Source organism: Hippoglossus hippoglossus, chromosome 21 (assembly GCF_009819705.1).
Source record: "Hippoglossus hippoglossus isolate fHipHip1 chromosome 21, fHipHip1.pri, whole genome shotgun sequence".
NCBI classification, from domain to species: domain Eukaryota; kingdom Metazoa; phylum Chordata; class Actinopteri; order Pleuronectiformes; family Pleuronectidae; genus Hippoglossus; species Hippoglossus hippoglossus.
This window is the reverse complement of record NC_047171.1, coordinates 4105572-4126513: the sequence shown is the minus strand read 5'-3', so window position 1 is coordinate 4126513 and position 20942 is coordinate 4105572. Positions and strand designations below refer to the sequence as shown.

Genomic DNA, 20942 nt, shown 5'->3' with positions numbered 1-20942 from the left:
CCAAGTGTAGAATCTGTGAGGCCACTCGTCGGGGAGCCTTGTTTTCCCAAACCCACACCTCTATTGTTACATTTGATCCTGAAAGCCTGTTTTGGAGACCAAGGTTACTCTGAGAATCTGGACAAGCTCGGTTATATTTCCAAAGTGCATGCGGAGGGGGGAAAAAAATGTGTTAGAAAAATAAGAATTGAGAGACGGCCTTGGAAAGTTAGAAGATGTGTGTCCTTGCTCGGGATAAACCTGGTTGTAAAACGTGTTTTCCTCTGCGGTTCTGTCCATGTTTACATCTGCAGAGCGTGAAAAAGTAAATGTCCTCAATTTACTGAGGCTGAACTCAAGGTGGCACAAGGGCTTGATTGCAGCTGAACATATCGTTTCTCCATAAGCCAAAGTGTTCGAGTACAGACGGTTAAACTGCTGCTTTATCTGTTTTGGCACACGCTCACATGAACACACTTTGTCTCCTCTCAAACTGAAAAAGAGAAATTAGAGCTGCAGGATTTAATGGTTTTAAAATTTGATGGCCACACTGGCTTCATGAAGATTTGTCTGAATGCATATGATCAAATCCTAAATAATCATAAGCTGTCATCGGCTTGCTGTGGGTTTGCTCACATGCAAGAGCTCACTCCCCCTCTAACAGACAATTTCATTGGGTGTTGAGCTGAACTCTCTGCCAGCTGCAGTTGGCCTTTAAAACCATTTTGGCAACCAAACTGGGAAAGACTTAAAATGTGCTTAAAAGAGCGAGTGACCCATTGGATGGATTTCTTCTGGCGACTTCTACAAAACACTTCACCTTGATGATTAACTTTTCCTAAACACAGTTTCATCACCGTTTAACTATTGAACAGTTTTTTTATTCATCTCGTTTATCGTTTTTGGTTTTATGGTCTCAAAACTCTCGTTAGCCATTATTTTCAAATGTTGTCTGTGGAAAACAAACCTCTGTCTAATACCTACCCAGCAGCTAACAGACACATAAAGCAAGCAGATAATAAACACAGCCCCAAAAACATTTCTGGGAATTGGTGGTGACTCAAACTGAGCTAAAATGTCAGTGAATTCTGGATTTCGTGGCCAGAAACCTGACTCGGGATCAGTGGTGATTCTTTTCCGTGTCTGCCGAATGTGTAAATAAGCGAATGGTTGCTATAGCATATTGATCATAACAACTGTTTGATGTGTTGTTGTGGTTTCAGCTTGTTCTGTGAGACTTAAAGTTGTAGTATTATATGTGATTAGCATGTGATGTTTGTTCCTTATGAATATTGTTGCATTAATAGTGTGAACTAATCAGTTGTTCCCCCCCATTTTGAATTTGTGTAATGTGCAGTTCCAGAGGCACATCAAGAAGTCGGAGGGACAGAAGACTCCCAAAGTGGAATTGCAGATTTCCATTTATGGCGTGAAAGTACTAGATCTCAAGTCAAAAGTGAGTCCAAGTAATTCAGTGTTAGTGCTCTTGATTTGTGCATTGATGCTTTGAAACGGGTCGATGGTAAACATATTGCTCTTGTGTTCCAGGATGTGCAGCATAACTGTCAGCTACACAGGATATCCTTCTGTGCAGACGACAAGACGGATAAAAGGATATTCACTTTCATCTGCAAAGACTCCGAGTCCAACAAACACCTCTGCTTCGTGTTTGACAGTGAAAAGTGTGTAAGTGTTTCCTCGTCTTTTTAACGACAGGTTGCAGAATCCTTGCGCATGTGTTGTGTTTCAAATCTCGTGTTCTTAAATTGCTCTCTCTCTCTATATCGGTGATTTGTGTGAATAAGCTGCAGTGACGTCCTCACAGTCTTTGTTCCCGTCCCGCTGCAGGCAGAGGAGATCACTCTAACCATCGGCCAGGCCTTTGACTTGGCCTACAAGAAGTTCCTGGAGTCTGGAGGCAAAGACGTGGAAACCAGGAAACAGATCGGGACCCTTCAAAAAAGAGTACGTCTCCCATCCAGTCACATCCCGTTGGCTCAGCTTGTTTGTTCTCACATAGACTTTAATGGACTCGTACCGTCATGCTGACACATCGATGTCTTTATGAATTTACACAGAGCTGGTTTGTATTCATTGTTTTTCAGTGTGGACGGTCACGCTGTGTTGATTGGAAAGTGACAGTAATGAACATTAATGTTCTGTTGATGACGAGTAGGAGTGTAATGTGCACCCTGCTGATAAACTGCAGTGGGTTCTATTTAAATGGTTGTTTATTACAATTATTAAGACATTTGTATGAATCTGCATTAGTGATGTTGTATTTAAACACCAGTGTCATGTGTTCTGTACTTAAAGGTTCATTTGAAGTTTAGTTTCTAAAATGGTTTTAGCTATTGTCATCCGTGTGAACTCAGCTTTTACTGAACATTTATCTTGATCTTGGAAAAACTAAAACCCCAACTCGAGGTTCCCTGACTAACTTTTCCAGAGCTTTCAAACTGCGTCACACAGTTCTGAGCAGTGAATCAGGTTTGCTCAGTTGTCATGGAGATTAAACTTTTGCAAGCTCAGAAGCTGCTGTGGTTTCAGCCATCGCACTTTGAGGACGTCCAGCACAACAGACAAGCACTTACAAATATGATGAAGACCATCTACTGAAGTTGAAAGCCCTGAGGAAAGTTAATAAGTGGCTCTGGAGTTGGGATTGTTTTGTCAAATTAGATGTTTAAAGTTTGATAGAAAGATTTGGATGATATGTATTTGATTCTGTATTTAATTCAATCAATAGCAGATGTCTCCTGCAATTCACAATATGTATATTGATTTCACATTATCAGATTTAATATTGTCTATATAATGAAAACAGTTTATCAATATTTTAATCCATTCCTTACAAAAAGATCGGATGAGAAACTCTGAAAAAACTTCTACTAAACCAGCTCGACTGCTCTTGTTTCATTTGTAGATTCAAGAACTGGAATCTGAAAACTCTGAGCTGAAGAAGCAGCTTCAGGATCTTGAAGAGCAGCTGATGATCACTCATTCTCCACCGGTGAGGACACAACAGCCTCCTCAGTTTAGACCCGGAACAAAATGGGGTTCTTAAATATTAGAACGAGCCCAGGTCAGATATTTCCATATGTGAAGATAGAGGGAGGGCGGTACTGTAAATGCTAAAGTGTGAGCTAACTGTAGCATAAGTAGAGTCGTAAAGGCACCGACCTGGTTAACATTAGCTAACACTAGAGACATTAGAGACATTAGAGACATTAAGCAGCACAGTGGCTTGTGTCCATGGTTCCACAGTCTGCAGTGTAAACTACAGCTTCACCTCTAATCTGTCAATTTATTTTTAATGTTCCCCCTCAGCTAAACCTGCACGACCAACTTTAATTATAAAAAGTTAACAAAATGTGACTATGCAAGTTTCCAAAGTATTTTAGAGGACAGCCGGTTGTGCTGATGTTGCTCCTCTGATTGGACGCTGCGCCTCGGGCTCAGGTTTGATATGACCCACCAGGAGGGGCTCCGCGGGGGGTCCGAGCCGAGTCTGAGGCAAAGTAATCTCACACCTGATTGGTCTGATGAGGGATGTGATGCGTCCACCACCTCAGCGGCTCAAACGCCGGCGCTTGTGACAGCCTCCTGCGAGCGCGGCCACTCACACACACACGCACACACACACACACACACACACACACACACACACTGAATAACACCGTCTCTCTCTCTCTGCTCATGTTCTCTCTGCGACCTCTTCTTTTTCCTCCCAGCCGCTGCACATTAACGCCTCCAACGAAGCGTACATGCTGCAGAGGCCCTCGTCTCTCTTCTGGTGTCACAGCATCAAGTCACTGTCCTGTCTGGAAATCTCCTCTGTCACACTCACCCCTATGAGCTCGCCGGAGTCCAACTTGTCCAGCGGGCTACTAACTCCTCCGCCTGCCAAACCTGCTCCTCTTCCTCCTAAGCCTGCTGAGGGATGCAGCATCCCGCGGCCTCGCGTAAACATCCTACGCTTTCTCCTTCTCTCTGCTCTGTGCTTTGTTGCTGTCCCTGAAGCTTTATTATCTTTCACCTCTGTCTGCTTTCTTGTTTATTAGTTTTTTTTTGCATTTTCTGCTGTTCCTATATCTTTGGAGTTTGTTTATGTGCATTTTTCGCACAAGTAAGATCATTCCTCCTTAAATACAGGGAGGCAGTATCTCCATGAAACCGCAGTCGTCCACAGACGTTTTCGACATGGTTCCCTTCTCCCCTGTGACACCGCTGGTGCCCGTAGTGGCCAGTAACGGCTGCCCGCCACCACCGCCAACCACATTGCCACCAGATATAAGTGAGTGATAACTCTCTGACGTCTTTTAATCAGTTCTCGGGCTTGTAAGAGTGTTTCCTTTGCAGTCTGAGCCAAATGTGTGTGTGCTGTGTGTGTTTGTAGGGAAGGACTTGTTTGGTTCAGAGCCTTTCGATCCGTTCACCTGCGGGTCGGCCGACTTCCCTCCGGACATCCAGTCGAAGCTGGATGAGATGCAGGTGAGGGTCTCCTGTCCTCTCTTATTATCACTGTCAGCACTTAGAAGATTCAAACGTTTCCTCTTGTTTATATGAACAAAGCCTCTAAGTTCTCCAACAGCAGTGAGCGCCACCACCCTGTGTGCACTGTGAACTGTAAGCGAGCAGTTCCCTTTCTACTTAAATAATTAATTTCGAAATAGATCATGGTTTTCAAACTGTAGTGCTTAAAACAGAAGTGAAAGAGTAACTATTTAATTCTATTAATTCTATTCTATATTATTTAAAAAGAGCACAACAGTTGGTTAATGAAGTGCCTCCACTTTATTAAGAAAGCGGTGGAGTGTTTATTAAAACTTTAGATCCCTCTGCTCTGTTTCCTTCAACGTGAGCAGAAGCTCAAATGTTTGACATTGGATTCATTCTTCAGAAATAATGTGGCTCGTCAGACGCAGCAGCAGCTCCCTCACCCCCCCTGCTGCCTGGAGGTAGGAATTAAAAACCAGGAACAGTGGAGGTGTCAGATTTCCCTGCTCCCTGAAACTGAAGCGTCTCGATCCACCCCTGGTGGCCAGCTGCAGCATAAGTCATGAACCTCACCTCCTCCATGTCAGTGGATGGGATTTGAACCAAATTAATAACTCAGATTCCACATCAACAATTTTTTCCTTTAAGATAGTTTCATAGTTGTTATCGCACTGAGGACGTGGAGAATGAGGCAAAGGGACTTGAGTTAGATCATCTGATTCATGGAGTCACATCAAACAAACAACAGTGGTTTACACGAGCAAAGCTTCAGAGATTAATCTTGATTCATGCACAAGAAAAAAATAAAAAATGTTCTACACTAAAAAAATCATGTTCAATTCTCCCACTCTGACATAAGTGGGTTAAACCTGACTGGTCTGTTTCAAGACGTCTCAGGAGGCTGGAGACTGTTTTCATTCATCATCAGAAGAGACGGGACTGTGGCAGTAGACCTCGCCACGGGGCTCGAACCACAACAACCAGAGACGGACCATTCGCTTTTTAACATACTTTATTGAATCAGACACACACTTCAGCAAACATAAATAGACCTCAACTTAAAGCAGACTAGCTGTGCAGCTCAGTCTGGGCGTCTCTCAGGGGGTGGGTGTCTGGGAGTCTCTCCAGTGTCTGAGTCCCTGAGTTCTTCCGTGAGGCTGCGCAGACGCTGCCTTTTAAGCACGAGGACCAATCAGCTAACAGCTCTCCCCTGCGCTGATTGGTCCTCTGTGGTGCAGGTGAGGGTGGTGCAGCTCTCCCACCCCCCCTCACCTCCACAGGGACATTTAGTAAAGACACCATTTGAACTCAAACAGCTGAGTTCGATCTGCGTGTTGCCAGTAGGAGGTGCTGTTGCTCCGATTCCCACTTTGTTTCCTTTTCGGTGCAAGCTTCTCCTTCCTTCTCTCCTGAACTGTTATTAACATCTGAATTCATCTCTTATCTCTCGTCCTCTTATACTCGCAGCGTCAGAGATGGTTTGTACTCTTTGCTCTGTGTGTGTGTGTGTGTGTGTGTGTGTGTGTGCTGTGACTCACTTTGCATGCATGTTCTCATGTGCACAGTGCACGTGTGGTTGTGTCATTCATCAGCTGTCTTGCTCTGCAGTGGATGAGCATCTTTTGAGTCTGTGTTTTATGAACTAATGTGAGAAAACACATACAAAAAACGAGGTGCATCATTACATAACTTTTCATTGTGTTAATAAAAGCATGCTTTTGTTTTGCTTCCACAGAAACTCTTGTCCTGTTGCTTGTGCTCGAGTTTATGCGTGTGAATAAAGTGCATGTTGAACTTTTTCATTCTTCTCTTAACCTCTCAGAGCTTTTAGACACTTTGTTCCCACGGCTCCGTCTCAGTCCGACCGTCACTCACGTTTTGACTGTTGATCAGCGACATGTCACCTCCCGTCGGTGCTGGCGGCCGCCGCGTCTCTCACAGCTGTTGACTGACTTGTCTTCCAGGAGGGGTTCAAAATGGGACTGACCCTGGAGGGCACCGTCTTCTCCCTGGACCCGCTCGACAGCCGCTGCTGATGCCTCGAAGACGCTCCTCGCCGCCGCGTACTTTGAACCCGTTTGTATGAAGAAGTGCCAAACTCCACTCCACGGCCGAGTCAAGATGTCACACTGTTCATCTTGAGGTTTATATGCATTTGCATTTAGATTGGTTTTTTCGATATATCAAGGTGAACTTAGATCCATTATAGAAAAGAACTATTTTTGTATGAAGAATAAAAAAGGAAGGAGTCGTTTTGAGTACCTTTGATTGCACAAGGCAATGAGAGATGTAAATAGTGGGACATGTTGAATGGTACGCTCCGTGGCAGGATTTTCATATGAGACCATTTTGTGTGTATGCACCATTTGAATTGTGTATTTGTGACACATTCCTGTTTGTACGCCGAACACAAGCTGGCAAGAATTAAATAAATGGAACCTGTATCTTTAAAACCTTCCTCCCGCCCCCTAACATCACATACTGTTATTTTACACATGATGTAGCTCATTAACCCAGTTGGATATGATGTACATGTATGTTGCTTACTTACATTCCCACCTTTTGGTTTTGATATTTCAGGATATTTTTGTTGTTGCTGTTTTTTTTTGTTTGTTTGTTTGTTTTTTTAAAAAGTATGAGACGTCAGTTCCATATTTACGCATCGTCATTTTTACTCTCCTCTCTTCTCTTGCACCAGAAGGCACTTTTTGGGACAGAGACTGTCCATTCATGCAGTTCTTATTCCCATTATTTTACTTTTGGTTGCATTGACTTTGCTGTTACACTTATTAAAGAAAATCTTACTGAAAAAATTCTGTCTTTTCGAATGATTGTTTGACTTAATTCAGCTGTTGCTTGTTTGAAATTCAGAATTTTTATCATCGGACTCTAGCGGTGGTGGCACGGTGGTGCAGTGATTAGCACTGTGGCCTCACAGGACAAGGTTTGAATCCTGGTTCAGCTGCGGTCTTCCTGTTTCTCCCAATGTTCCAGACACATCCAGACTGGTTTTAGGTTAATTGATGAAGATACATGGGTGTGAATGGTGCTTGTCATTAAAAAAACTCAGGACGGATCAGCATAAGATATGGTTTCCTGTTAGCATGCGAACCTACTACACTACTGTGGTGAACAAGGAAATAAAACCTTAAACATCAACACGTTAGCATTTAGCTCGGTGCAGTTAACTCTTCAGTCTAATATTATATTTAATCTCAATAAGAGTTCCTCTGGCTTGTTTTCAAACCATCCCGAGGCCGAGACTATTCTAAGATGGCACAAAGTTTGATTTAAAGGACCAGATAAACTCTTTCCTCAAACAAGAATAGGCAGAGAGAAATTATTTTCAATATTTATTTTTTCATAGGAAGAAACGCATCTGCCTCCAGTGTGGAAGTCTCCCTCCTCTTCCTCCCCCTGGTGAGCTCTGCCTCTCGGGTGCTAGCCGGCAGTCGAGCCTCGCTAAGTGTTCTAATCTAGAATAAATATACTTAAACATGAACCGTCACAATGGAATTACTTGAAGGCACATTCATGAAAATTGGAAAAACAAAGCGTTTACATTAGAAAACAACTGTTTTGACTTTGATACATTTGCTGAACAGAAATATGTCGAAAAATCGAGTCTGTGTGCAAAATAACAAAGTCGAAGGACCTGACTGTACCTGAAGTAACGTGACAAGAGCTTGGGGGGATTTACAAGCATTGTGTTTAATTTGTTGCATAGCAAGAAATACAAAGCAAACAGGCACACACAGCCACCTTATTCTACAAAACCGATTATAAAAAAAGAGCATATAAGTCCAGGATACTGCAAAGGGGGAACCGACATGCATAAAAATAGGATATTTTCTGTGCTACCTTATACTGAACGATATTAAAGTCGTAGGGAAAGAAAAGTGTCACAAATTACCACACACCAGTCACACGACAACCTCATTCATCTCTCCATCTTCGACAGAAAGGTCTTTATTGGCTTCCCCCCCAAAACCCTGCCCTGTGCCACGTAGCCAGGAGAAGAGCACAAAGATCACACTACTTACAAAACAGCACCGGTGGAAATCAAAAAGAAAATAATAATAATACACATAGTGTCATCGTTTTTTTCTCAGTTTCGGTGACGAGGTAGCTGACACTGAGGAAATAGACAGTCTTAATGTGTCTTTGGTGTTTTTCTACGTGATCGGTACAGAGTTTAAAACAACTGGATACAGACACGGCTCCATCAAAACTGAAACTTGAGAAAAATACCGGAGCTGGTGAGCTCGTCCTCAGCTGTATTTGTTTCCTCAATAGCACCACAATCGAGTTTCAATATTCAGACAATGAAAACATTGAGAGAGAGAGAAAAACAAATCTGTTAAAAAAAATTGTTGGGGAGTGAGATTTGACGTAACTCCAGTGGGGGGGGGGTTTCTGGGCCTGTAAACAGCAGTTACTATAAAAAAAATGTTAAAGCTTTTATATTCATGACTCTTTGGCGAAGTGGATTTGTGAAATAAAATTATAGGGGTTAAAGATCTTTGTACCAAACTAGACCACAGTGACCAAAGCTTGAAGTCAAACATACACAAGAAGACAGAGGAATGATTCAGATTTTTACCCAAAAAAAGGTTTTTTATGTAAATTCCCAAACATTCTTCTAACTTACAAATCGTCGATGTCTTGAACCGGGTCGAAAAGGCACAATAAATATCTTTGCCGCAGGGCCAGAGTAGTTCTCAGTACTTGTATGTACAACGTGGCTGAACGCGTCAGCGGTCAGTTCAATAGTCTCAGGATTGTCCTCCACGCCTCCCAGCTATCGTTCTTACAAGAAGCACACGGGCCCGATGTCGATGCCGAACTCCTGATCCGAGCCACCAATGTCCACAGGGGCGAGATCCACAATAGGAAGTCTTGCTGTTTTCTGTGTCCTGTACTCAAACACCGTCTTGCCCCAGTTGCCGTTCGCTTGCTGTGGAAAGGAGACAAACAGAAGCTCGGTCAGCGTCTTTCTTCAGTGAACAACACGGGTTAATCTCATCTGGACCAGTTAACCACAGTTCTCCACTAGAGTCAAAAAACTAAAAACCAATACATTCTGATGCACTGGGTGACTGATGTTCCTTCATTAACGTGGACACATTTAATTTATTTATATTCAATCCTCCTGCCTGAAAATCTCATTAATGCAGCACAGCTGTGTCTAAAAGTGTCTGAATGGATCAGCTTCTTGGCCACTAGGGGGCAGCCCAACAAGCTGTCAGCTCAACACAGACATATTGTAATATGAATTTGTTTTAGCATACATTTCACTGAAGATTTATTAAGATATATTATATCATATTTTATTATATTATACTTTGATCACTGACTTCAGAGGAAAACATCTGGTTCCTCAATGATAAATGTTTCACACATACTTCTCAGTCTGTGACCATCACTGCTGAGAGCAGTAAAACTATTTATAAAGATGGACGACGCATCTCTACTTCTTCCCAGAATCCAGAAATAAAGCCAAAATAGATATGAATGGAATATTTGGAATCAGAGCTTGTTCAGTATCAATTGGCGGATGGAATTTATTATTAAGGTCACTCTCAGCTGTCCATCATAATGTTTCACCCCATTTTTCAAATAACTAAATAAAAGTTACACTTGCTGGAAAAAATTATGCTTGGACAAACTTTTGTTTGATAAGAGGCCATTTTGAAACGAAACATTATTTATCATGTAATTTGGAGGAGGTGAGATTTATGATCTATACTCCAGTCAGCCACCAGGGGGCAATCGAGAGGTTTTGGCTTCACTTTTGCTGAGCTGTCATGTCGTCCATCTTTCTACACTGAGAGTCAGGGTTTGTGAAACTGAAACAATGAGCTGAAAGACACCGACATGCTTCATGGAACTGAAGAGTTGGGGGATCATTTCTATGAGTGGCCTCATTTATTAATATAATTTAATAGTATAAAAACATTGATTACAGAAGCTTTAGGTAACATCTGCAAACTACAGGTTTACTTATTTCCTCACTGAAAAACTTAAATCTTATCTCTGATGCCTTATTGAGACATATTTGGTCGTTTCATAGCTTATTTGAAAATAAGAGGAACATAAAATATGACTTTACAGTACCGGAGATACATTGAATACTGAAGAAGTGTGTAAAAGCAGCAAAGCCGTGACTGAGCTTTGGGAACTTACAGAGCAGGAGTCCTGCACCACCGTGTATCTGAAGCGGTTGTTTCCCTCGGCTTTGAGCTCCAGGTCGTTGGAGCCTTTGAGGATCACAGCCTTCTTCAAGTTGCCCGTCTTCTCGTCCTTGTAGCCCACGGAGTTCTTGCAGTGGTAGGTGATGGTCTGGGATGCTTCTTTGGAGAGGAGGCGGATGAAGGTCATCTGGACTGTGACGGAGTTGGCTGGCTGTTCTTTGTTGCCGTACGTAAACTGGAGAAACAAAGACAATAGTAAAGTCAGTAAGTACTTTCCTGTGTGTGTGGCGTTCACAGCCCTGCTCACACCATCAGAGATACGAGCGCTTACATGTGTTCCCCTGTTGATGTCGGCTCCGAACCACACAGGCTTGTTCCTGGAAGAGCTCCACCACGATTTACGAGGAATGCTGTCCGGGTTGGCGGAAATGCAGGTCTCTCCGGTGTCCATGTTGCAGTGCACTTTGATGGCGTCCTCGGCACTGCCCTGGTTTGGATCCACCCAGTACTCACCTACACGAGAAAACCATCAGGAGGTGGTGAGAGTCTGCACTGAGTTATTCTACAGCTGCTGTGGTCAAATAAAGCCGTGATATCACATGCTGGCTTGTGCCTGGACAAGATTTATTATGTAAGAAAGAAACACCAAGAAGATGGAGATGAAAAATAACTGCACAAGAACATATAAACTAGAGGAAAAGGACAGAGGAATAGGTTGAAATTTGATATTCCACATCCTGTGAGACATCCTGTGTGTACTTCAGTTCACAACAGCGTTGTCAACACGATGGTTGCCGGCACTCACCACTCATCTTCATGGGGTAGCATCTCTTCAGGTCGTCGCAGGTCCTGGCGGGATGCTTCCTGCTGCCGTCCGGGCTCTTCATGTTGTCGATCTGGCTGCTGAGGGCCTTCAGCGTGGCCTGGACGCTGGGGTCCACGACCACGCTGGCTGAGGAGTTGCTGTTGGGCAGAGCCTCATCCTCGTTGAACTCAGGAGGAGGAGGAGGGCCGAAATCATAATCCTGAGGGCCGAAGAGTTCGTCCAATGCAGCCGTCGGAGGTCCTGGGGGACCGGGAGGACCTGGGGGTCCGTCCTCTCCTGGAGGGCCCTGTGGATGTACAGAGTCATTTCTGTGTCTAACAACATTAAGACACTTGTTTAAAGCATGTTCAGCCTTTTGTTTGTTTCTACCTCACACAAAGTCTTTCTGTTTCACCAGGTTTGCTGAGTCAACACACTGTACATATAGTAATACGTTCCTCTGTGAACTGTATAATGAGACGATACCTCTGGTCCGATTTCTCCGCCGAGTCCACGAGTTCCAGGAGGTCCCATGGGCCCCGACTGTCCGAGGTATCCTTCCTTTCCAGGAGGTCCAATAGGTCCAGGAGGCCCCTGAGTCACGTGACAGATAAGACCGTGTTCAGGATTTCGATTTCAAATTGAATGTTGGCATGAAACTAAGATATGATTACATTTTATTATCATAAATCTGAATATTACAGAAGATGTCATTTACCCTGGAGCCGCTTGGTCCAACGATTCCTGGAGCTCCTTGTTCACCTGTGGTTCCCTTTAAAGAAATAAATGTTCATTAATCTGTTTCTGCTGTAAATACAACAGTAGGTCTATCTATAGGTTTTTATTCAGCTCATAGCATTTTGTTTCCACTGTTCAGATGTATTTTTCCTACCAAAAGACCAGGTTATGGGAAGATGTGACAAACAACTGCTTTCTAATTTGAGAGAGAGAATGATTACAGCAGATTTTAAGTTTCCTGGTGTTTTGAGGATTAAATCTTTAATGTACAATAACTTCTGAATGGTTTTCAATGTTATGTTTTGTATTGTATTGAAATAAGTGAACAAAGTATCTGTCACTCTTGGGCCTTTCTGTAACTATTGAACTGTAGTCTGGTCATTTTCTAGTGTGATACACTGATACGCATTTTCTTTACAAAGTATTTTGTTCTGTGTTCTAGCACAGAGACAATGGGCCGACACAGCAGAGACAGATCTCTGGGGACAGTGTTGGCAGAAGACTTGGCTGATATCAGTCAGTTCCTGTTCCTCCGTTGGTGCTCGTGTGTTAAAATTATAGAACCAGGGGGCACTAGAAGTGAGGAGGAGACTTTAAATCAACCATCTTACTGAACCTGACCCATGGAGAAGCTCCCTGACAACAGACTCTCACTACTGAGCATCACTGTGACTCACCGGAGGTCCGGGGAGACCCTGTAAACCAGTGAACCCTCGATGTCCCTTCTGTCCTCTCTCTCCGTGATCACCCAGGTCACCCTTATCTCCTCTTGGTCCTTGTGGTCCCTGAATTAGGAAAGATGTGACACATGTGATATTTGCTTCGAAACAGGGACGTTTTCCTTTCGGTTCCATCAGCTGATAAACATTTACAAAAACCTACAAAGCATCTAGAGTAGGTCGTCTCTTTTGCCGTGATCATATTTCACAGAATGTCAAGATGTTATAAGCTGGATATTGGACACTCACCACTAATCCTCTCTTTCCAGCGGAGCCAGGTGGACCAACAGGTCCTCTCGATCCCTGCAAATGAGTGAGATCATGATCAGACCCTCAGGGAGCACAGAGCTCTGCCAGCACCGAGGAACTCCGACGCCTCATTATACCCAAACACATCATTCCTATCACTTCATATTAAGTCCAGTCAGGATCCAACATGCCTCCAGGGCTGGAATCAAGAGCGTGCTCATGTGCGTTAATCTTTTATTACTCTCCTGCTAATGTGCAGAGACACAAGCTCATTAACACACAGGTGGAGAAAACGTCCACTTACAGCGTCTCCTCGTCTTCCAGCGTCACCCGGGGTACCCACAGGACCTGGGGTGCCAGGGAGTCCCTGTGCACCGACCATACCCTCTGGACCAGAATCTCCTCGGCCTCCCTAGAGAAGTAACGACCGTTATTCACTACAAATACACAAAACAACATGTAGCGCACAATTTTACTCGTCTCTTACTCTTTGTCCGAGACTGCCTTCCTTGCCTGGTGGACCATCAGATCCTGCAGGGCCCTGAAGAGCACACAGAAACACAATAAGACATATGACAACACGAGAGAAAACACTTTCTACTTATGACCAAGACAGATTTTAAACTTACATCAGGACCTGGATCACCACGAGGTCCATTAGCACCAGGAGAACCGACTGGACCTGGGGGACCTTTCTCTCCAGAGGATCCTGTGGATCCTTGTTTCCCTGGTGGACCCTGAGAAAAACAAACATGGACGTCATGACGCAGCTCTTAAAGGAAACTCTTGTGAATGACATGAAGACAGAAGCTTGTGTGCAGTTCAATCAGAACATGAGTGATACAGACCCCTGGTCCTGGAAGGCCGGGCATCCCTCGCTCTCCTCTCTGACCAGGGAGACCCACAATGCCTCTCTGCCCTGTGGTACCAGCTGGGCCAGGAGGACCATCAGGACCCTGAAGACAAGATCATCACACAGAATATTTAGATTAAACACAGACCTACTAGCAGTATTACACAAAAACTACAGGTTGTAGAAAAATCTGGAGATAGAGGATTTCAATGTGGTTTCATAAGGAGACTGTTGGGCGTCATTCTAGTTTGTTTGTTTGTTAATTGGACAATAGGATTAAAATCCTGAACCAATCAGCACCAAACATGATGGAGGGATGAGACGTGGACCCGGGCAGAAAACTTTACTTCGTCATTTATCACTTTTTAAATTGTGAAGTGAGCACATTTTCCACATTTTCAACAATTTCTCAGGAAACAATGAGGATCTTGATGTAAGTAACGAGACGTATTAATGGTTTTAAGATCCTATTTTGTATAATTTGGTGGAGAATTTCCTTTTTTCTTTTATTTACTCATCTATCTGTGATAAGAGCCAGACAGGCGGAGATGTTCACTCCACCGAGTGCCATTCTAATTTCTAAAATGAATTTGAGTTTAGGAGCAATCGATAAACCCTGCAGTAATGATCAGGCAATTCAAATTAAACCTGTGTGCTGGGATCAATAAAAAGGCCTTTTACTTTACAACTATTTTACTGCAGCAGCACAGAGAGAAATGTGGGTTTCATCAATTCAAATCCTCTCTGGTAGTTTGAGCTGATGTTTTTTCTCACAATATTCCTATTAGTAGATTCTAATTTATCGTCTCGTTGGTTTTACCGTGGGTCCGTCCTCTCCGGAGTCCCCTTTGTCTCCTGGGCTGCCAGTTGGTCCCGCTGGACCTCGCTCTCCTTGTCTTCCAGGGGGTCCGTTGTCTCCACGAATACCATGAGGTCCCTCTTTTCCTGGAGGCCCGAGGGGTCCTGGTTCTCCAAGTGGACCCTGGCAGGAGTCAGTCACAGCGCATTCAGCACAAAGACATAAGCACTGATAACTCTGTACTTGAAAGTAGTAGCTACAGTTTCTAACTATTTATTTGTTTGTTTGTTTTCAGAAATCTTCTTTGTCTTATCATGAGTTCTTCTTTGTGATAAACAGTCTGTAGCTGTGTGTGTTGGAATGTGAGTGGCTGAGGAATGAGAAGCATCATGCTAATGCGTCACAGATGTTGTGAAGAGGCCCACTTCTCTTACAGACCAGGATCCGATGTGCAACATGACATGCAGCAGAGTGTGCACACTTCAATAAGGCGTTTTCTAATTGGTCAATTGAGTCTATTGTTTGTGGAACACCTGTAGTGTGAGACGGGTCTTTTTGACTCCTGTGAGGCATCTGTCTCCTGTTATACCGTTTATAATTAATAGTTCATAATTCAACCCATCATTGTGTGTGTGTCCTTATTGTAATCAGTGTATTCATAAGTCATTTCTACAGGAGCTTTCTGTTTCATATCCTACATATTATACTGACAATCTACTTCCACACAAGGTTTTATATCACTTACAGTTTTAGTGCAGTACGTGGACAAATATCTATTAATATTTGGAGCAGTTTGATCAAACCTCAGATTTGTGATCAGCTACTGGAGTCTGTTACAATCATATTATAGTTTATATAAGAAATAACTTCCTCCTGGTTCCCTGAATGTGTTTTCAGTGACAGTGAGAACTTACAGTTGGGCCTGGTGGTCCGACTCTTCCTGCAGATCCAGGGAAACCAGTGGGACCCTGAGAAATGACACAAGGTGCTCAGATGCTGTTGGACAATCATTCAAGTAATAATATGAATAATAATAATTATGAATTGATCTTACTGGTGCACCCTGTGTTCCTCTGCCACCCTTCAGTCCAGCAACACCGACTGGCCCCTGAAACAACAACAACACGTGATTAGAGAAGCACTTATCATCAGCATGTATGGAAATCATGAAAACTAACTGTCTAGAATATCATGTTCTGCTTTTAAATTAATCAGCTGACAGCATTCTCCATGTATTGTTTTTTATATTTTCAACTCACAGGAGGTCCGTGAGCTCCGGACAAGCCTTGAGGTCCTGGTGATCCAGCATCTCCTTTCTGGCCTGGCTCTCCAGGCTCTCCCTTGACTCCAGGTTGACCATCAGGACCCTGTAAAGTGTAAATAATGATGGGAAAAGTCGATTAAACAATAAAAATGTGAACTAAACTAATGTCTAGTATGTGGGGAGTGTTTTTAGCTACTTACAGGGGGTCCAGCAAAACCAACAGCTCCAATTGGGCCTGCGTCACCTCTTGATCCCTGTGGTAGGAGATGTATATATATTATTTACATATACGGCAGAACAATAAACAAGCCCAAACCAGACTTGATGTACGAGTTGAAGACACAGGACCGCTCAACTCACAGGCACTCCTCTGGATCCTGGAGGTCCAGCTGGTCCTTTGGGTCCAGGTTCGCCCTGCAAAGATGTCACGGTTTTAATGACAATAGTTTCTACGATCGCTTCTTGAGTCTGTGCCGTTCCGTGAATCCGATATTTTTTTAAAATGACCGTCCTTCACAAGCTGGCAGATGCAGCCAATAACATAAGAGGGATGAACAGCTTAGTGGGCATCCTGGGAACTGACACTTTCCTAAAAACAACTTCACTTCCTGCAGCTATAAACTTGAGTCATTGTGATGTGAATAGCTGCAAAAAACAAAAGAATACTGTACCTTCTCACCACTGGGTCCTGAAGATCCTACGGGGCCGACAGGACCTGGGGCCCCCTGTTGACAGAAAAGAAATGTGGTTGGAGATGTGGCTCATCGCTGAACCTGTGCTGTCACGTCAGCAGACACATTTCTCTGAACAAGCTGAGACAAGTCTCAGGTTTGCACTGATATATCATCCGCTGCAGATTTTCTTTAGCCTCACAGATGTATATTGAACTTGTGTGTTTGTTGGTTGAGCTGCGACTGTGTGTGTTTGAGTGAAAGATGTGTTCCTTACTCTTGCTCCGTCATTTCCAGCTGTGCCCTCTGATCCTTTCTCGCCAATTGCTCCCTATACAGACAGCAAAATAAACATATTAACTTCAAGGTACATTTGTGCTGTTATTTGGAGTAAATGCTATGAAACAAATATCAAGAGTAAGAATCAATATGAGAAGAACATGATGACAAACTTACTCTGTCCCCTTTAGGTCCTGGAGGGCCAGAGATGCCTCTCTCTCCTGGCATCCCCTGAAGACCTGGAGGACCCACATCACCAAGTGCACCAGCAGGACCAGGGCTTCCCTTCAATGAGAAACACCAAAGGTTGAGGTTTTGTTTTTGTTTTTTTTGTTTTTTTTTATCCGTCAATGGTTTTGCTACTGCAACAGTACCTTTGGTCCATCTGGACCGGGTGCACCGGGGATTCCTTTAGGTCCCTGCAGACCGTTTGGCCCCAGGTCTCCTCTCTCACCAGGAATTCCACGCTCCCCCTGGAGAAATAAATATCATCAGTCTCAGACAGTTCAGAGTCACTATGAATTTCAGAGTAATTCAAATTGAAGAAAGTCACTCACCCTTGGTCCAGTTTGACCCACAGAGCCAAGCTCTCCAGGAATACCCTGAAAATCACAAACATCCGTATTATCTCAGTCGTTTGTGTCACTTTGAATGATTAAACATGGGTTGGGACACTAAACACCATTAATGCTCAAAGCAGGAATCAAAGCTTCTGTTACACTTACTTCATCACCTGGTTTTCCAGATTCTCCAGGAGGGCCTTGGTTTCCAGGAAGACCCTGAAGAACACAAAGGAACATTTAACCAGGGCCATGAGAGCACGTCTGCAGCAGAGTCTGATGTCTGCAGGTTTCTTATATTTCATCACCAGCAAAAAAACAATCTCATACCTGGAATCCATTCACACCTGGAGGTCCTTGCTCTCCTCTTTCTCCTGCAACACCCTGTGAGAAAGCACATTAATGTCACAGTTATTTTTCAAAAGCAGGGATATAAACATACAATCAATTTAAAAGAGAAAGTAAACACTTACAGCCGGCCCGGGGGGACCAGCAGGGCCAACTTCTCCATCTTTTCCTGGAGGACCCTGAAAACAAAGTGACTGTTAAAAACCTGCCCACAGAGATGTGATAAATACACATTCATCAAAACCAGTTCAAGTGACTGAACATGTCAGCTGCATATACATATTAACAGTTTTCATGATCTGCTCATAACTCACAGATCTATAATTGTCCATATGTGAGAAAAATGAAGTGAGGCACAATACTCACTCTTTGACCCGACACTCCAGCAGATCCCTGTTCACCTGTCTTTCCTGGATCACCCTTTCAAAGTAAAACATATTTCAGAATGAGGACGATGACGTGAGTGATCAGATTATCTGTTAATGTAAAGTGTTGAGTGACTGAGCAGCCTTACATTGAAGCCCTTAGGGCCTGGAACTCCCATAGTTCCTGCTGGGCCTCTGTTTCCAATGGACCCTGCAGGGCCTGGACGACCATCCTCACCTGCGGCCCCCTAAGAAAGAAGCAAGCATCACTGTGACTTAACTGAATTTGTCATCACCTTCAAGCTAACTTGGAGTGATTATAATTATTATAACACATTTTACACTATGTCCAATGACTCATTTGTTATTGAGCACTGCGACCTACCAGTGGTCCTGGCTTGCCCTCTGCCCCCTGGACTCCAGGAGTGCCAGTAAGACCCTTTGGAAAAAAAGATAAAATATGTTATTCAAGTATGTTGTGGAGACAGAAATCATGGATGAACAGATAGTCCAGCTCAAAGGTAAAATGTCAAGCTTCAGTGTTACCCTTGCTCCTGGCAGACCAGGTTCTCCTGTACGACCAGGGTCTCCTACAGAGGCTTTGGGTCCTGGGGGTCCAGATGTGCCACGATCTCCTAGAGCACCCTTCAGAAAAAAGTACAAAGATGATTAATCCATGCTGACGTTAGTATTTACATGTGTGTTATACTGCAGTAAACCAACCTATAGAAACAGTAAGTGTAAAATATATTGTACCTTAGGTCCTGGGAGCCCATCAGCGCCAGGGAATCCTCTGTTACCAGGACCTCCCTAGGAAACACGTCAACCAGTTACACACTGAATCATAGTCACACAGAAAGCTGGTTACAACTGTGTTTAACAGGATCACTGAAGTAAAGAACACATTGTTCCCTAAGCTGAGAAGCTGCATCTAGACCCTTAAGACCAAATGTTTTCTTGGAAAACCATCGTTCATCTGTCTTTTTTCATTTGGGTAATTGTGAGGGCAGTCGCTCGTCTGTGGGAGATTCAAACTCTCCAGTCGGTCTAATTTCTGGACTGTGGAAAGAAGCCAGAGCTCCAGGAGGAAACTACACGCACACACACGCGCAAACTTTGCAGTGCAAGGCCACAGCTGCCTGGGATTTTAACCCGGGACCTCCTTGCAGTAAAGTGAGTGTGTTAACCACCATGTTTGCCAATATCCATGAAACAATATACCCCCCCCCCCCCCCCTTATAATTGGTATAATTTCCAATGTCCCACACTAATCTTTTTCCACTTTCCGATTACTGTTCTGTATTTACTTCATTACCCCCCCAATGACCCCTGACCCAAAGTGCAGCTCTGTCACTGTAACAGCAGGAGGCAAGACGCTGACTCACCCTCTCGCCAACAGGACCACCAGGGCCGACAGACCCGGAATCTCCACGTTGTCCTCGCTTTCCTTCCTCACCCTGAGGTCCGATCACACCCTGGGAGCCTGATGGACCCTGGAAACATGACACACAAGACCAGATTACACATGAAACCAAGAAACCCCTTCCTTATCTTGCATGACGTTGTCAAAAGTTAACTAGTTTGACTTTTACTTGTATATTTAACTCATCCAAATTATTCTTATTGTCTTAAATAGCAGAATCAACATATTAGAAACTTACAGATTCTCCTTTGGGTCCAGATTCTCCTTTAAATCCTCCAACACCAACATCTCCCTGTAACACAATCATTCAAAAATGTTTAGTTAGGATTTTTTTTTAAACTACAGTGACCAGAACTTTCAACACTTTCCAGACTTAAATCCACATTACCAGTTGTCCTTTGATACCAGGCTGACCGGTGCTTCCCTGAGGTCCTGGTGGGCCAGAAGGTCCAAGATGGCCGCCAGGACCTTGTGGACCAAGATTTCCCTGTGAAGAGTAATCAGTCATGTTGCATGTGACCTCCATGAATATATAGAGACTGTGATTTAAGTAACTTTTTACATACCACTGGTCCTTTGGCACCGGGGCCACCATCTGTACCCAAGGGTCCCTTGGAGAAACAAAAGTTCTCTGATTAGATCATCAATTCAGAGCACTAGCTATGGTGATGTTTCCCATCCCAGCAGATCTAAAAGGTGTCTTAGTTGCTGTATGTGATGTGTCAGTGTAAGTAAAGCAAGAAATTTACCCCGATGCCGACTGGTCCAGCTCTACCCAGATGACCTGTCTCTCCTCTCTGTCCCTGTGGGCCCTCAGGACCCCGGACTCCAGTGGGGCCAGGTTGTCCCTACGGAAAACAATCACGTATCACAATTAAACATCACAATGACACGTCTGGCTTGGAATATATTGGCTACAGTCTTTGTATATGCTTTCGGTAATAAGTCATACAAGTTATACAATTAAGAAAACCAAATATTCACTCTTAATAGTTCAATAATTAAAGGAGAGCATTAGCATGAGGCTGAGTGTTTACTGCAGATGAAAGACGAGAGCTTTCTCTGTACTTGCCTTCATTCCTGGGGTTCCTGGATATCCAGGGGGGCCACTGAGACCCAGGGGACCCTGGAAAATAAACAGCGGTCAAAACCAGAGTTTAATAAAGAACCAAAAAGTCTGCAAACAAACTGGTAGT

The 20942-nt window shown here is 43.7% G+C and overlaps 2 protein-coding genes across 9 annotated transcripts in view; one reads left to right on the top strand and one right to left on the bottom strand.

The window, feature by feature from the left end:
* gulp1a (GULP PTB domain containing engulfment adaptor 1a) overlaps positions 1-7292 on the top strand; it is a 59781-nt gene extending 52489 nt beyond the window's left edge. For 5 of the 8 annotated variants that reach the window (XM_034574775.1, XM_034574770.1, XM_034574772.1 and 2 more), the window contains 8 exons: positions 1337-1435; positions 1528-1665; positions 1828-1944; positions 2906-2992; positions 3714-3944; positions 4135-4276; positions 4379-4473; positions 6444-7292. In XM_034574775.1, coding sequence (XP_034430666.1) covers positions 1337-1435; positions 1528-1665; positions 1828-1944; positions 2906-2992; positions 3714-3944; positions 4135-4276; positions 4379-4473; positions 6444-6515 — 981 coding nt within the window. In that variant the 3' untranslated portion in view covers positions 6516-7292. Of the gene's footprint in view, positions 1-1336; positions 1436-1527; positions 1666-1827; positions 1945-2905; positions 2993-3713; positions 3945-4134; positions 4277-4378; positions 4474-5946; positions 5958-6443 lie in introns of all 8 variants that reach the window. The other 3 variants (XM_034574773.1, XM_034574778.1, XM_034574777.1) reach the window with 3 other exon arrangements.
* Positions 7293-8170: 878 nt separating this feature from the next.
* Positions 8171-20942, bottom strand: part of col5a2a (collagen, type V, alpha 2a) — a 36089-nt gene continuing 23317 nt past the window's right edge. Inside the window, exons 18-54 of the mRNA XM_034574769.1 lie at positions 20819-20872; positions 20496-20594; positions 20313-20357; positions 20135-20233; positions 19985-20038; positions 19709-19816; positions 19080-19133; positions 18870-18968; positions 18709-18762; positions 18473-18571; positions 18325-18378; positions 18084-18137; positions 17941-17994; positions 17776-17829; positions 17608-17652; positions 17425-17523; positions 17228-17335; positions 17049-17102; positions 16772-16825; positions 16461-16514; positions 16301-16354; positions 16096-16203; positions 15891-15944; positions 15751-15804; positions 14858-15019; positions 14033-14140; positions 13814-13921; positions 13672-13725; positions 13489-13596; positions 13185-13238; positions 12894-13001; positions 12197-12250; positions 11965-12072; positions 11479-11785; positions 11005-11186; positions 10666-10908; positions 8171-9436 (exon numbers count right to left, since the gene is read on the bottom strand). Coding sequence (XP_034430660.1) covers positions 9290-9436; positions 10666-10908; positions 11005-11186; positions 11479-11785; positions 11965-12072; positions 12197-12250; positions 12894-13001; positions 13185-13238; positions 13489-13596; positions 13672-13725; positions 13814-13921; positions 14033-14140; positions 14858-15019; positions 15751-15804; positions 15891-15944; positions 16096-16203; positions 16301-16354; positions 16461-16514; positions 16772-16825; positions 17049-17102; positions 17228-17335; positions 17425-17523; positions 17608-17652; positions 17776-17829; positions 17941-17994; positions 18084-18137; positions 18325-18378; positions 18473-18571; positions 18709-18762; positions 18870-18968; positions 19080-19133; positions 19709-19816; positions 19985-20038; positions 20135-20233; positions 20313-20357; positions 20496-20594; positions 20819-20872 — 3408 coding nt within the window. The 3' untranslated portion in view covers positions 8171-9289. The remainder of the gene's footprint in view (positions 9437-10665; positions 10909-11004; positions 11187-11478; positions 11786-11964; positions 12073-12196; positions 12251-12893; positions 13002-13184; positions 13239-13488; positions 13597-13671; positions 13726-13813; positions 13922-14032; positions 14141-14857; positions 15020-15750; positions 15805-15890; positions 15945-16095; positions 16204-16300; positions 16355-16460; positions 16515-16771; positions 16826-17048; positions 17103-17227; positions 17336-17424; positions 17524-17607; positions 17653-17775; positions 17830-17940; positions 17995-18083; positions 18138-18324; positions 18379-18472; positions 18572-18708; positions 18763-18869; positions 18969-19079; positions 19134-19708; positions 19817-19984; positions 20039-20134; positions 20234-20312; positions 20358-20495; positions 20595-20818; positions 20873-20942) is intronic.